Source organism: Rhamphochromis sp. 'chilingali' (genome assembly GCF_963969265.1).
Source record: "Rhamphochromis sp. 'chilingali' genome assembly, chromosome: 11".
Classification (NCBI taxonomy): domain Eukaryota; kingdom Metazoa; phylum Chordata; class Actinopteri; order Cichliformes; family Cichlidae; genus Rhamphochromis; species Rhamphochromis sp. 'chilingali'.
The window spans coordinates 27868002-27881872 of NC_137938.1; the positions used below are offsets into that span (position 1 = coordinate 27868002).

The 13871-nt window shown below is 38.4% G+C and overlaps 1 protein-coding gene across 1 annotated transcript; it reads right to left on the minus strand.

Moving 5' to 3' along the window:
- Window positions 1-72: 72 nt before the first annotated feature.
- sh3d21 (SH3 domain containing 21) lies at window positions 73-12505 on the minus strand. Its single transcript, XM_080896092.1, has 17 exons — window positions 12287-12505; window positions 11522-11679; window positions 11353-11410; window positions 10293-10399; window positions 9267-9357; window positions 9125-9186; window positions 9004-9043; window positions 8500-8594; window positions 8065-8166; window positions 7680-7731; window positions 5572-5625; window positions 5364-5481; window positions 4394-4559; window positions 2980-3048; window positions 2664-2860; window positions 1040-1103; window positions 73-894 (listed from the first exon to the last, which is right to left on the minus strand). The coding sequence occupies exons 1-17, from the start codon at window positions 12288-12290 to the stop codon at window positions 862-864; spliced, it is 1470 nt and encodes a 489-aa protein (XP_080752218.1). The 5' UTR covers window positions 12291-12505; the 3' UTR covers window positions 73-861.
- Window positions 12506-13871: the final 1366 nt, after the last annotated feature.

Genomic DNA, 13871 nt, shown 5'->3' on the forward strand with positions numbered 1-13871 from the left:
TGATGAGTCACCTTTTGGTGTTTTATGAGTGAGTCAGTGTTTCTCCGACACAAACTGACCACAAACTCCTGGTGCATTAAATCACAGTTTTATTTCTTTTCTTTTCCTTTTTTCCCCCTCTTAAGGCACTACCCATTAACATGAGCCACTCGCTTAAATCTTAAATGTTAACACAGTTACTGTTTGGATGAAGAATGTATTTCTTTCTTCTATTTTTCCTTCTCCAATGTGAGGTTATTTTGCCAGGGCATTTCCATAAATCCCAGCAATCACAGAAAAACTTAACACCTTATGTAAAAAAAAAAAAAAGTCAAAGAGGGCCCCCTAGTGGATCTTTGCAACATTACATTACATTGCATAAATTCACTAACATGGCATAGTTTGGACAGTAGTATCTCACTTGACATTCAGGTAACAAAGCCCATTATGATGATGTAAATTATCCTTTAGCTCTTTGTAAAAGACTTAACAATATTTCCTCCTATGTACAGCTGCATATATTACAAATTCTGATATTAAAAATAGCCTAACCTGTAATCCACAATAAAAGTAATAAAAAAGAAAACATGTAAAACAGTAATTTGCTTCCAGGCGTACCCAACTGAGGACCTGTATGAGATTTCTGGCATTCCAATATCAAACAGCATGTTACTTAAAAGTCTTCTGGAGGATCTGGTTCTTTTGCTCCATTATAGGAGTAGCTTGATATTAACTCCAGCTATACTGTTTAGGGAGGGTTTTTTTGTTGTTTTTTTTACTTTCTCAATGTCAGAAAAAAATGTTCATTTTCTGAAATTTGCAGTCCAAGAGCTCGCATGGCACAGTGTCAGACAAGCAGCTTAGTCACAGTCTGTGTTGGGATTATTGCTTCATTCTCAAACTCTGCACTTCCTCCTGTAAGAAACAACAACAAAAAGAACCCTTTTAAACAACTGATTATACTGCGCTCGTGATCTTGGAACCACAACTGCTGCTTATTTTTTCACCCATTATGCAGCAGGCAGTAAGTAATAACACTCACAGAAGTCAAGACACTGACCTGCAATGCTAGTCTTTTGTTTCTTTCATCCCTCAGTTCTTCTTTCACTTCCTGCATGTCTCGCCTTATAAAAAGAGACAAAGAGAACAAAATGAGGAGGTTGGAGATGCTGGTAAGTCTAAATAGGTCAACAACACTGTGCAGTGCCAGTCAAGATAATAATACATTTAGAAAGTTACTTCTGTAGCTCTAACAGGAAAGACATTTATTTTAATAGTTTAATTTTATTGAACTATTATGGTAATATAGGTTTTTGCAGATATGCTAGGGTATTGGTGTGGGTGCAATTTATTTAAAAAAAAACAACAACACACAAACCTCAAAATCTGGTACTCAGATATGCAAATGTTTTAAAATGTTTGTTTTTGTAGATGCAGCTGTCTAAGTGAAAGTCTCTTTTTTGTCTCCCTTGGGAGAAATTGGGGTTACACTACACAAACCCATTGCAATCTTCCATACGCCACAAAAATAATGAATACATACAGGGATTGTTTAAAATGGGTAAATAAATAAATAAATAAAAACATTTATTCGCTAAAAAAACCCGCCTGTTTGATGATCCAAACTGCACAGGTTAATGACTAACTCGAGTTTTTACACACATACGTCTCAGCAATAAAGGACTTCTGTTATATTTTTACAAACTATCACTCGCTATACTTTCTGAAAACACACGGAGGTGTTAAACCTAAATCAGTTTAAGATTTCATTATAGTCAAGCTTGCAACTGCAGCCACAGCCATTCAGCAGTTTCATACTTGAAATCACCAGGTGTTATAGTCGGTGGTATGTTTGAGCTTGTGAGTCTGAGCTCAGAGCAGACAACACCTCAGATTTACAGACAGATCGCCACATGCCTTTGTAGGTCTACCATAGCAGCCAAGCAGGAAGCTGCTGGATCAAAATGTTTAGCTGCATCTATTAATAACTGTGTAGGCATTTACAGACCTATGCATGCATTATGCACACACTGAATACACATTCACAAATATCAGTTGCATTTAGAAAATCTTTTTATACGTTTAGAAAACTGATTACACAAACACGGCTTGAGATACAGTTACAGAAGTCTTCACACACATCCCATTAGGATTTGTGTATTTGCCTGTAATTAACATATACTGTCAAAGGTTTTACTGGTATAATGCAAAACGTTCAGCTACTGAGTGACTAGGGAACAACAGTAATTTGAGTTTCAAACTGATGGTTGGTGAGTTCAAAAGGCTTAAGAAGATCACTGATCAGGAAATGAAATGTCTACAGCTCTGCAGAGTGTGGCACATGTTTATCACTCAGGCTGCTATAACGTTTCAGATCAAGAGATACGAAAGAGCTGTTGAGTCAGGCTTTTTTTGTTTGGAAGGGAGGGGGGGTTTCCTATGATGGAACATGCACAGTTACATTCATTTGTATTTCTCTGCTAGGTTTGAATTACTCACTTCCTGTGTATGTTTGTGCTACAAGGCATCTTTCTTTTTTTATTTTAGAAGAGGGTTAGCTGAAATGTAATGAAGATCTTTTTTTACAAAATTGTCTTAATTTTGTAAAGTAACTTTAGGCCTGTCATAAACCTGTCATGTCTCAGGTTTCAAACATGGCTACAAAACAAGTGAGTTGTACTCACTCCTGTCGTTTCTCAAGCAGCTCCAAAGTCATCCTGAGCTCTTTGATCTCAGCCTGCAGACTTTCCACAGTTGGCTCGTCTTTAAAGGTCACAGTTTTGTTATCTACGAGAACTTTGGGTGGTGCTGGTCGAACTGGAGGTGGTGTCTTGGGTCGAAGATCGGGCTTTGGAGGGGTGGGCAGAAGATTTTCTGTTGTCTGAAATGATTTTAATTGTCAAAAATATTACTGCACATTTTCCTACATAGAACAACTTTTTGAACTCAAACTTATGTGATTTCATTCATATTTCACCCAGAACACAGAGTGTTACAAACCTTTTGCAAGCCAGCCAGTATCTCCGTTTCAAACTTTTTTGGTTCTGCATCTGTCTGGTCCGTGGCGCTCTAGCAGTACAAAGGAAGAACAGTCAAGTTTAAATGTCAATCATTGCTAATAGTCATTCTTCACAGCATGCCTTAGGATTTCTGGTTTTTCAGCTTTGCAGGATTAACAGCTAGGTGGGTTTTTTGGGCGGTCAAGTACAAGCTCGCTTTCTCTTTCTTCTAATTCTTTCATTTTTTCCAGATGAATTGTTATGACCAAGAAGTCATTACAAGTGTTCTTGGTCAGTGAGCAAGAGGGCTGTCCATAAAAACTGGTCACTTTTCTGTAAAATTGTCTTCTGACAGCGTCGGGAGAATCTGATTGGGACCATGTGTAGCATACATTAGGAGATGGTCCCTTTCAGAAACTCTCAATATGCAGAGCATGAACCAAAATACATGAATGGAATAACAGTTAGCTGCCCTAAAGTCACAACTGCACAAATCAGTGCAACCGGACACAGCATGGACTTTAAACCAGGGAGGTGGCAGAGTAAAGACTGTTTATTGTACTCTCAAATGATATCAGATATCGTTAGCATTCCCATGTACACCTCCATGGGGTACTGTCTATAAAGGTTCAGGGCTTCATGAGTGAAGATGGTCTCAAAACATAACAACAACACAAGTGTGAACTGCAGAGGCACAAAGTTAATAACATTATTATTATTATTAGTAGTAGTAGTAGTATTATGGGCTTATGGTATATTATTGCTAAAAATGGTTCTAATCCCAACATGGACACAATATTTATAAGAATCACTAAAACTATTAAGGACTGTTTCAAACAACTGTGCTTTAACTGACTGCACAAAATTAAACAGAAAACTGATAAACCTTTGATTCATCTGCAGAAATATTGGTTAACACTGTATCAATACCCAGAAAAATACTTGATACCCAATACTATTTTTGATGCCACAGGAGCAAAAAAAACCCTCAAACCCCCAAAACAAGAATGAAGATTAGAACAAGAGCAACAATAATATCCATGTTCGGGTTGTTAAAATGGAAGCTTTTTTGACTTCTCAAAATTCCTCCAGGTGTTTATTCTTGTAGTCTTGTAAATGTCAACTGCTTCAGCTGCTGGTAAGGGGAGGGCCTGTGTGGACGCCTGCATGCAGGTACTGTGTAAAAGTTGTGTGTCGGCAGAAGGAAGCAAAGACGACGCTGTCCGCATCAATACTGTTGCAAATGAGTATCTTATCTGACAGTCGTTTTTAGTATTGAGAATGACTTGTTTTGACAACCCTATTCATGTGGGTATGCAGGTTATAATTTGAGTGTTTCTTGTGAAGCTCTTCACATCTGTGTTATACACACTGCCACACAGATCGATCGGTATTGGTCGCTAATGCGGACATACTTGTGCTGCTATGGGGAGTCCTGACGGTGGTCTCCTCTGTGGAGGTTTGGCTCTGTTTGCTGTGGGATGGCTCAGCTTTTCAGTCGGCAGTTCCAATCCATCAAACTCGTCAGTCTCCTTCTCCTCCGGTTGTTTCGGTGGAACAGTAGCCGCATCACCATTGGTTCTACAGAAAACAACAATATACCTTCGAATGAACACTTTTTTTAAAATTACAGACAAATAAAAAAAGAAATCTATTGATGTGAAGAAATACTGACGCAGAGGGTTGGAGAGTTTGTATGTGGTTTCTGGTTTCCTGAATAGAGTGGGCGCTGGTGCTAGTGCAGGTGCAGGTGCAGAGCATGGCAAATGAAGTCTTGAAAAATCACTATAATATTCTCTGTATTCAGAGTTACTACTTAAGTTTTATAACATTTTAAATGCTGGTTATAACTGATGTGTTTGTTGAAAAATCAGCCTGGCTGTAAAAGCCTTGTGGGATAAGCTTAGATAAACATGAAGGAGGAGTCTTAAAAAAGCTGAAAAAGGCAAATTTGCACGGAAACGCTTTTCAAAAGCGTGTTCTTCTTCTCAAGACGGGCCTGTTTTTGTTTTCTCAATTTTGTGTGTGTAAGGCTGTTTGTGAGCGATTGCTCAGGAAACAGGAAATGGGCTGCTCTCGTCTGTTTCGGCCTGATCTGACTCATCCCACAATTTCCACTGAGCCACTAAATGTCAGGCATCCTGGCATTCTTCTTTAAGGAAACCATAGCAACTGGTGGTTGCAACCAAAAACCTTTAACATCTAAATGCTCCACTGTTGGTGCCAGACCAGAGAGGAGAAAGTGTTCCTGACATTTTCTGAGGGCCTATTTGCTTTAGAAAGGCTGCATATGAATAACTATTCTGGTCAGGTCTCCAGAAAGTGGTTTCACATGGAGTTACAAGTAGTGAGAAAGAACATCACAGACGCTTCTGTAAAACTCACTTTGGTAAAACCTTGTTCGGCTTGTCTTTGACTGGAGGTGGGCTCGGTTTGATGATGGGTGGAAGTTTAACTTTGGTTGGAGGATTGCTTCTTAGGTCTTTAGGCTCTGGTTTATCATCTGCAAAACAAAATCATCACATTAGTCCACAGCAGGATTTTTTTAAGATGAATTAGTACAAAAATAAAAGCATCTACCATCTCTACCTACTCGTCTTTGTTGTTGTTGGACCGACTTTCTCCATTGCTGATTCCTCTGTCTTTACTGCAAAAAAAAAAACCCCATTAAATTAAATTTTACCGCTGATCACTAGTTGCATTTGTCACACAAATATAACAAGTCCTCATTTAAAATGCTCAAGGCACTTTATTTAGTATGGCCATAACAATGGCAGCACAGACAAAAGCAGTGATGTCCTACATTGTGCTTTTGTCGGGAAAAAAAGGTCTTATCAGACATTTGCAGTTTCGCTGAAAGTTCTCTTGATCAGCAGAGCATTTCCCAGATGTTTTTCTCTGTAGCAGAATGAGTGAATGAGCATGCTGTCGCTGTGCTGTGCAGGGCATGCATGCTGAGCAAACATGCCATTGTTTAAATAATACTGTATTTGCAAGTGTGGCTTCTCCTGATTTTGATTCTGATTATTCAGCCCTCAGTTCGTGATAAAAAGTGCATGACTGTTTTGCAAAGAACTATAAGACTGTCCAAAAAGCATTATGGTGTAGAAAAATGCTAATGGTGTTCAAACGTAAGGTTTACGAGTGGCGTGTTATGGAAAAGATATGCACGTAATTAGAGCAAATCAGGTAACAGCTAGATTTAGTAGCGATGCAGTTACAGTTCCCAGGTCTTAACTGGCACTCTGGGTCATCTCATATGAAACAAATACAGCCCGTAAGAGGACTTACCTTGGAGAGAGGTTAAATCATTAAAGTTATGTGACAGATCTCTGTTTGTCATGCAAGTGAAGTGATTACTCTCAAACAGATAAGATGAGCTGTGTGGTTACAGGCCTGCTGAATGAATGCAATCTAAGAAGTAAAACTGCTCCAATGCAAAGACCTCAAGAAATAGGACAAAAAAAATGTTGCTTTAGTCTTAACATCAAACTCAGACATCTATAACGGATCGGATGAAAACACAGGAAGCCTACCTTGAGTGTTATGCAACGCATTGTGCAACATTCCCCTCGTAAATAAACCATCCACAGAGCAGAAGAAGCTCAAGTGCTGCTTGTTGCTGGTAGTGGAAATCTGTGACAGAGCTCTCATCTGTCCCCCACCCCCTTGTTTCCTCCAAGACTCCTAAACTATGTCACATGACCAGTTTAACCATCCCCCATCTTACTACGGTCTGAGACTTCCTGTGAAAATCTTTCAAGTGATACTGTGTGGAAATGATGAGTACAATTTGGTACGAGGCTGCACTGTAATTCTCATAGTACTGGTGCCACTTCCTTTGGCCTTATTTTCACCTGCCTATTTAAGTTTCAGTGAGGGTGCATATTTTGAATCCTTTTAAAAAGCTGTCTGGGCAGACACTTTTGATGCTACAAAACAATTTCCACGAACCACATCCTGCTGTGTGATTCATAGATTAAATTTCTACCTCTTCGAAATTCAAAGGGTGCATTACTGGGCAGTCTCTTCAGAAAATATTAGATTTCAGACTAAACTAAAAAAGTTAAAAAGTCAATAACTGCTGTGATTGATCGCTAACGTTATCTTCTAAGGAAAAATCACCCCCCCCCCCCAAAAAAAAAAAAAATAAAAAAATCAGGATCCAGGTTGCCAGAATTTGCCGCTCTTTTGCATTTCTTTGTGATGAGTTTTCCCTGCGTGGCCCCATTTGTGGGTTAGAGAGTTTATGCTGTGTGCTACAGGGCAGAGTGTTTAAATCTGTTTAACCTCCTTTACATGGTCACAAGATGAAAACGTTTCATATCTACTGTAAATGTTACTAGGGCGTCTGATAAATCGCTATGTGGAATGCATGTAATCTCAAGAAATGTTCAAATAGTTCCTCTGACTTCAGGGTATTTTTTTCCCGCTACGTCTTTATTTTCTCATAGATAATAATTAAAAAAAAACAAAAACTTTTATATTTTATTGAATTATTATGTAACTGTGTAAATGTTGACCTGCCAAACCCATCACAGGCCAAACAGTCAGCACACTGCCAAGCAAAACACTGCTGCAGTCAGAAATTCCGACTTGGTCGTGAACCTCTAAATGTCAAGCTCCACATCATACTTTCAAAGAGCTTCAACCACTGTGCTTCTTTATTTGATCAGGGAAACATTCATGCTGTTCTCTTACCTGAGAGTTTCTTGGAGTTGTTACGTGCAGGTGGTTGGCTTATGGTCCCCGTCTACAGGAGGAAAAAGAAATGAAAAAGTAAGTTTTCTGGTACTCCATGTGCCTTGTACTCTGCCCCATATTCTACACACTGTTTCCACAAATGGGAAATTTCAGTGAGTAACTCCAAAGCAGACGGTATTTAAAGACAGTACTGAGTCACTGAATACTGGTTGCAGACATGCTAAAATAGACATAATGTATTTTATTTTTAAAGGACATTTTAAAATGACAAAAAAGTATGCATAGCATCAATTACTCCGAAGCATGCCCATGGTTTCATTGCAGTGCAGTTAAACTCCAGTCCAACAGGGTTATGTTTGAGATTGTGTTTTTGTCCACTCACTTGCAAGCTGTTTATCGGTGAAATCACCATGACAAAGTTATCAGGAAAGAAGCCGCACCGGCCGTTTAGCTCTCCCTCCCACCAGCCTTCATCTGCTGTTTCCTTTAGATGGTGATTAAAGAGTCATTTGAGAGAGGTTAAAACAAGCTTCTGTCCTTAGGGATCTGAAATCTCTGAACCTAAGGTCATCAAAAAGTCAAGCAGATCACGACGTGTCAACACGAAGTAGCTATCTCGAATATTTTTTCCTTAGCATGTCTGGAGTGCCACATTTCTGTCCTTAAGCCTAGTCAGTCTTGAAAGTGACACAACTGGTTTCTCTGGAAGAACCATATGGTACATTTTAAGAAAGCAAATTATCCAGGAATTTATTAGTCTGTCATAAGTGTGACAGCATAGAACAGCTGATAAAAAAATAAAGAAGTGTGCTCAAACCTTGTTCAGTATCTTAACAACATCTCCTTTTTTCAGCTCCAGCTCATCCTCTGTTTTGGCCTTGTAGTCAAACATGACTTTGCAACACTCTATAGCTGAGGAGATATGGTGTTAAGAGATAACATGATTATTAACTTTGCAGAAACTGTCGTACGTGTGAGGAGGTTTCACTAGTGATGACTAATTCTATCCACCCTGAAACAACACTAAATCAAAGAACAGCAAAGATTACAAAAGACTGTAATACTTGAGGTAAGTTATAAACCTTTAACCCTGGAAGATCGCTCACTTTGATGTCTTTGTGAAGTAGTAAATCAAGGAATATTGCTGTTAAGTATTTTGGTTTGACCCCACCCATAAAGGTAAAAGTACAAGAATTTACCACTTGTCCTACTGACGTTGTATACTAGTCTAGCAGCTTTTAAAATGCTGTTCAGAAATAGAACCAGTGTCTCATGTGAGAAAGCTAGCATGTGATGTAAATGTATAAAACTCTGAACTTACATTTTTTTGCTTTGTTCCTAACACTTGCCCTCTGAGTTATCTGAATGGGAACAAAGACAGCATTAAGTAAAAGGAACACAGCTCATACATATTTAAGAAAAGTTTTTCCACTGTTACAAACCTCCTTATTGAACACAGCGTCAGTGAGTTTTGGTCTTGCCTTGCCCTCATTGTATTTTACATCTGTTCAGATGAAAAATGTTAAACGTTATATATGAAAAATGAAACTATAAAAAACTCTGTTAATTGACTTTGCCACCAACCTTTGGGAGAAATGAAAATTTCTTTGACAAAGTTTGATGGAAATGCTCCTAGTTTGCCATTTTTCACCCCCATCCACCATCCATCTTCAATCTGTCATGCAAAGTAGGTCATGAGCCATCAAAATTCACAGGTTATTATATATTGTACAGAAAAACAAGTTCTACAATCTCTATTGTCATTGGTTGGTGCTATTAAACAAATTAATGAGAAAATTAAAATCTACTGAGAAGTCAAGGAGACTTGCTAACAGCCATAACCCAGAAAAATTAATATTATTTTACTGAAATCGGTACAATACTCTTAGATTTCTTGTAAATTGTGGATACAGTCAGCCATCAGACCCACAACCATCTTATCTGTTTTAATTCATTTTTATTTGATTATATTATCTGTCTGTTCAGCACTTTGGCTGACACTTGATGTCTTTTAAATGTGCTATTTAAATAAAGATGACTTGACTACTACTCAACATCGCTTAAGCTAAAAATATGTAAAATTACAAGTAAATAGCTGCACTACCACCTTAGGTTTACATGAAATATCATCTTGTAGTGCATTCCAGACACTTGATCGGCCTGTTTAAGGTGTCTGACGAATGATCCTCAGAACTGCCAGGACTAGTCTGATCAGTTCACATGGGATTTCAGAAAACGTATGCTTGCTGTGAACTATGAGTTTAATTATAAATAAAAAGAAATCAATCAAATAAAGCCATATTCAAATCTTTGTTTATTTACCCAAAGAAGTTCAGGCTGAGCAAACACATCGACAACACCCTGATTTACATATCATCGCTATAGTGCAGGGTTCTGACTACAGGGCAGCTTCAGGAAGTGACAGGAAAATGCCTCACTTCTCAGCAGCTGCTATCAGGTATTCACTATCATGTCATCGCAGAGATTTCTTTTCACCAGCCACAACCTAGTTATTTTAAGCCCATAATCTACTGCTAACATTTGACTCACAGTTTGGTATTTAGAGGCCAGATATAAGTGTGAAAACCATAAGGGTGATAAGAACTGTACCTCCCTGACGATCTCTATAGTCTCGCCAGCAACCAGCTCCATTTCGTCTTCATTCACGGGACTGTAGGGAAACAGTACCTCACATTTTCTTGTCGGTTTCTTCTTTGCTAAAAAAAGAAAGAATTGTCAGACAAAGTAAAGTTCATAACGTTCTTCTAATGAAAAAAAAATGGAGCTCTTTAACAGTGTCTTTGGGCTAGAAAGCATTGTTATCAAGTTTCAACAGGAAAGTGCTAAGATTGCATAGCTTGGAGCAATTATTCACGTTCTGAGCATGTCTGTTCCCACAAAGTCCAATTTTTTTTCTCTGAATTAGATATACTTTGCATTGCAAGGATGTGGTAAATGTCAAGAGCAACCTGTTTTGAATATTATTGTAATAAGTATTTTTACTGTATTGCTGTGATGGCTCGTTTTGTACCAAGAGTCTTTTTTTTTAGCAGGAACTTTACTTAGAGTAGTTTTAAATGACGCTGCATTACCAGCGTGGTTAATTTGGATCTTTTGCACACAATTGGACTATTCTAAGTTAGTGATCGCAGTGTTTTAGAAATTCCTTTTATTTTACAACAAAGCAGTTGCTCATATTTTAATTGTAATGTGCATCCTTCTCTAACCCAACTCTCAGGGAGGGGCGGCCATCTGCCGCCATCTGCCTGGTTCTGCCGGAAGTTTCTTCCTGTTAAAGGGGAGTTTTTCCTTCCCACTGTTGACAAAGTGCTTGCTCATAGAGGGTCATATGGTTGTTGGGTTTTTTGTCTGTATGTATTATTGTACGATCTGCCTTGCAATATAAAGCACCTTGAGGCAACTGTTGATGCTGTACAGCTGAATTAATATTGAAGTGAATATTGCATTTATTCATTAGTTTTCTATCATTTTTTTTTCCTTTTTTGGAAAGCAAAGTCATTTCATAATTGCGTTGGGTTTCAATTTTAAATCATCTTTAAAAACTGCTTTAAATGCTTTCTGATTAAAGCGTCTGCCACTCCTGTCCTGCTTTTTAAGGTTATGACGCTAAAGAACAGAAAGTGCTGATAATTCAAACTCTGCATTTTACTTGTTCTAATGCTTCGTGGTTCCATCTTGCTCTCTCCTCTCAAATAGACTGGGACCTCCTGTTAAAACCAAGTAAGTCATATTTTAAACATGTTGCACGCAATGTAGATGAACACAAATATATCCATAGCAAATAGTACAGTACTGTGGACAGTAAAGCCTTGGCAGACCTGGACAAAGTTGGCAGGAAAGATGCCTTTCTTCCCTCTCAGCTCCCCATGCAGCCATCCTTCCTCACTGGCCTTGGTGACATTTTTGACCACATCCCCCTCCTTCACTGTGAGCTCGTCGTCGGAGTTGCTCTCAAAGTCGATTAGCACCAGCACCTCTACAGCGCATCCGTAAATGGGGCAGATAATTAGATTCTTTGCACAAAGGCTGGTGTAACTTGTCTCACAAGTGATGTGTCCTGACATCTTAAAAAACCAAGACAAACCCCTAAGCAGTGGAGGCTAGAAACAAATATGAGCTTGAATGTGGATTATTACAGTTAAAATGCTTAGTTTTCATTTATCACAGAGAAGTGAAACAACTATTCGTGTTGTCACTATTTTCCTGAATATAAAGAGAACTTTAGAGATTCTTAAAAGAACTGAAAGTGTGGCATTGTTATCTTGGATGTATGTAAAAACAGGTTTTCTCTAATTGTTTAGCAAACACAAATCTCGTAGATACAGTCTGTGCAAGAGCTAGAACGTACACACTCTAGTATCTGTAGAGTAAGGTTTCGTATTTTTGCATGCCTGTACATGTCAGGTACAATACATAAATTCTTGGAGGAGCATTTCAAGCAGATACAAATCCATTAACTTTTGTCAGCACTTTGCAGCTTTTCTTTACCACTGCCACGAATTCCCAGCAAAAAGGCAACTGTTAGTCAAAATACTCAGACATGACGTTGGTTTATTAAGAAAAAACTGATAATGCTGACTCACCCATAGTTGTCCTTCATTCGATCTCCCTTTGATTTGAATATGTAATCCCTCTACGAAGCAGCAAACAAACTCTTTGAGTAGAAGGAGAACTGAAAGAGTGTGGCTGTGTGTGTAACGCTGCTCGATATGGCAACGAAGGACCTTCTTCCTACTTGTCAAACATTAACATTGAGCAACTTTTCCTGCGGCTAGTCATGCTAAATCAACAGCAAAAAGTAGGAGTGGGTCAGTCAAGAGAGAGAGAAGGAGGAGAGAGAAAATAAGGCAGAAGAACAGGTAAGACAGGTTTCTAGTGAAAGAGTAACTCTGATAAGTGAGACTTATGAGAATGACAGCATAATTAATGTGCAGCAAGCAAAACATTTGCCTATGTAAGTTAGACTTTATGAGCCACACAAGTGCATTTTACTTCCAGTCAGCTGTACTGTCATTTGTACTGCCCCACCCAATAATCTCAGGCTTTCCCAGAAGTTGAACCAACTCAACTAAACCATAACCGTAAATGTGTTTGTAGTAATAATTTTGTAGTAATAATAACGTTTTTACCCCATAATGTTAAGTGGCAGGAGATTTACAGCAAACAAGGGTTACAGCCAAAATATACTGTGATTGCTTTTTATATAATGTAAGTTAGTTGCATTAACAATGACCCTTATCTTTTCCTTTAACTCAGTTAATAGGTCACTGGCTTTAGTCAACAGACAAGATGAGCTCCATTACTTCCTTAGTTTCCATTTTGAATGTTGCCAAACAAGTCAAGTTATCATTATTTCCAACTTTTAAGATTTCACTTAGACCAGTTACAATAGGGAGTATGAGATGCACACTATCCAAATGTTTAGGGAACGTTTTGGACGAATATCCCACTCTAGCCAAGCCTGGGAGGTATCTGATCGGTCACTATTTAGCAGTGTGACAAAGAGCTCCAATATGCAACCAAATAATACAAAAACACCATGAGCAATAGAAAGAAACTGGGCAGATGGAGTTAGGCTTTGTTTGTAAAGAATGTTGTATTAACCTAATCATTGAATGACAAATATCCAGAGTATTTAAAACATCCTTACTTTATATTTAGTGCCTTAATATTTTTTATTTCACTGTAGTGGTGAAAAATGAATCAATTAGTACAAACTGACAATTTTTACTTGGTGAATCCAGTCACTTTTGACTTCAACCTGCTCTGATACAGTGATTGGTTGATAGGTGTTTGGTTGAATGGGATGTGCACAGGCACACTGTAGCTTTAGGCTGGGTTGTTTATTCAACTCCCAGTGACTTACAGGGATTTGATTGCTTTGATTGAAGCAGGTGATTTTGGCCTTTAGTCAAAAAACAAAACAAAACCATGGGTTGTAACCAAATCGGCTCCACCCTGATACACTCTTACCAATATTATGAAAGTAAAGTGCAAAGTGTGGTTCACTCATAGCACACAAACATAATATTTTTAGGCCACACCAACATAGGTACTTCTTATTGAATCATGAGCCAGCCTAAGTATGTTTAAGAGCCCCATGGTGTGTGGACCCTGGGAGCACCATCATTTCCATACACAGAGGTAAATAAAGATAACCTAAAAGAC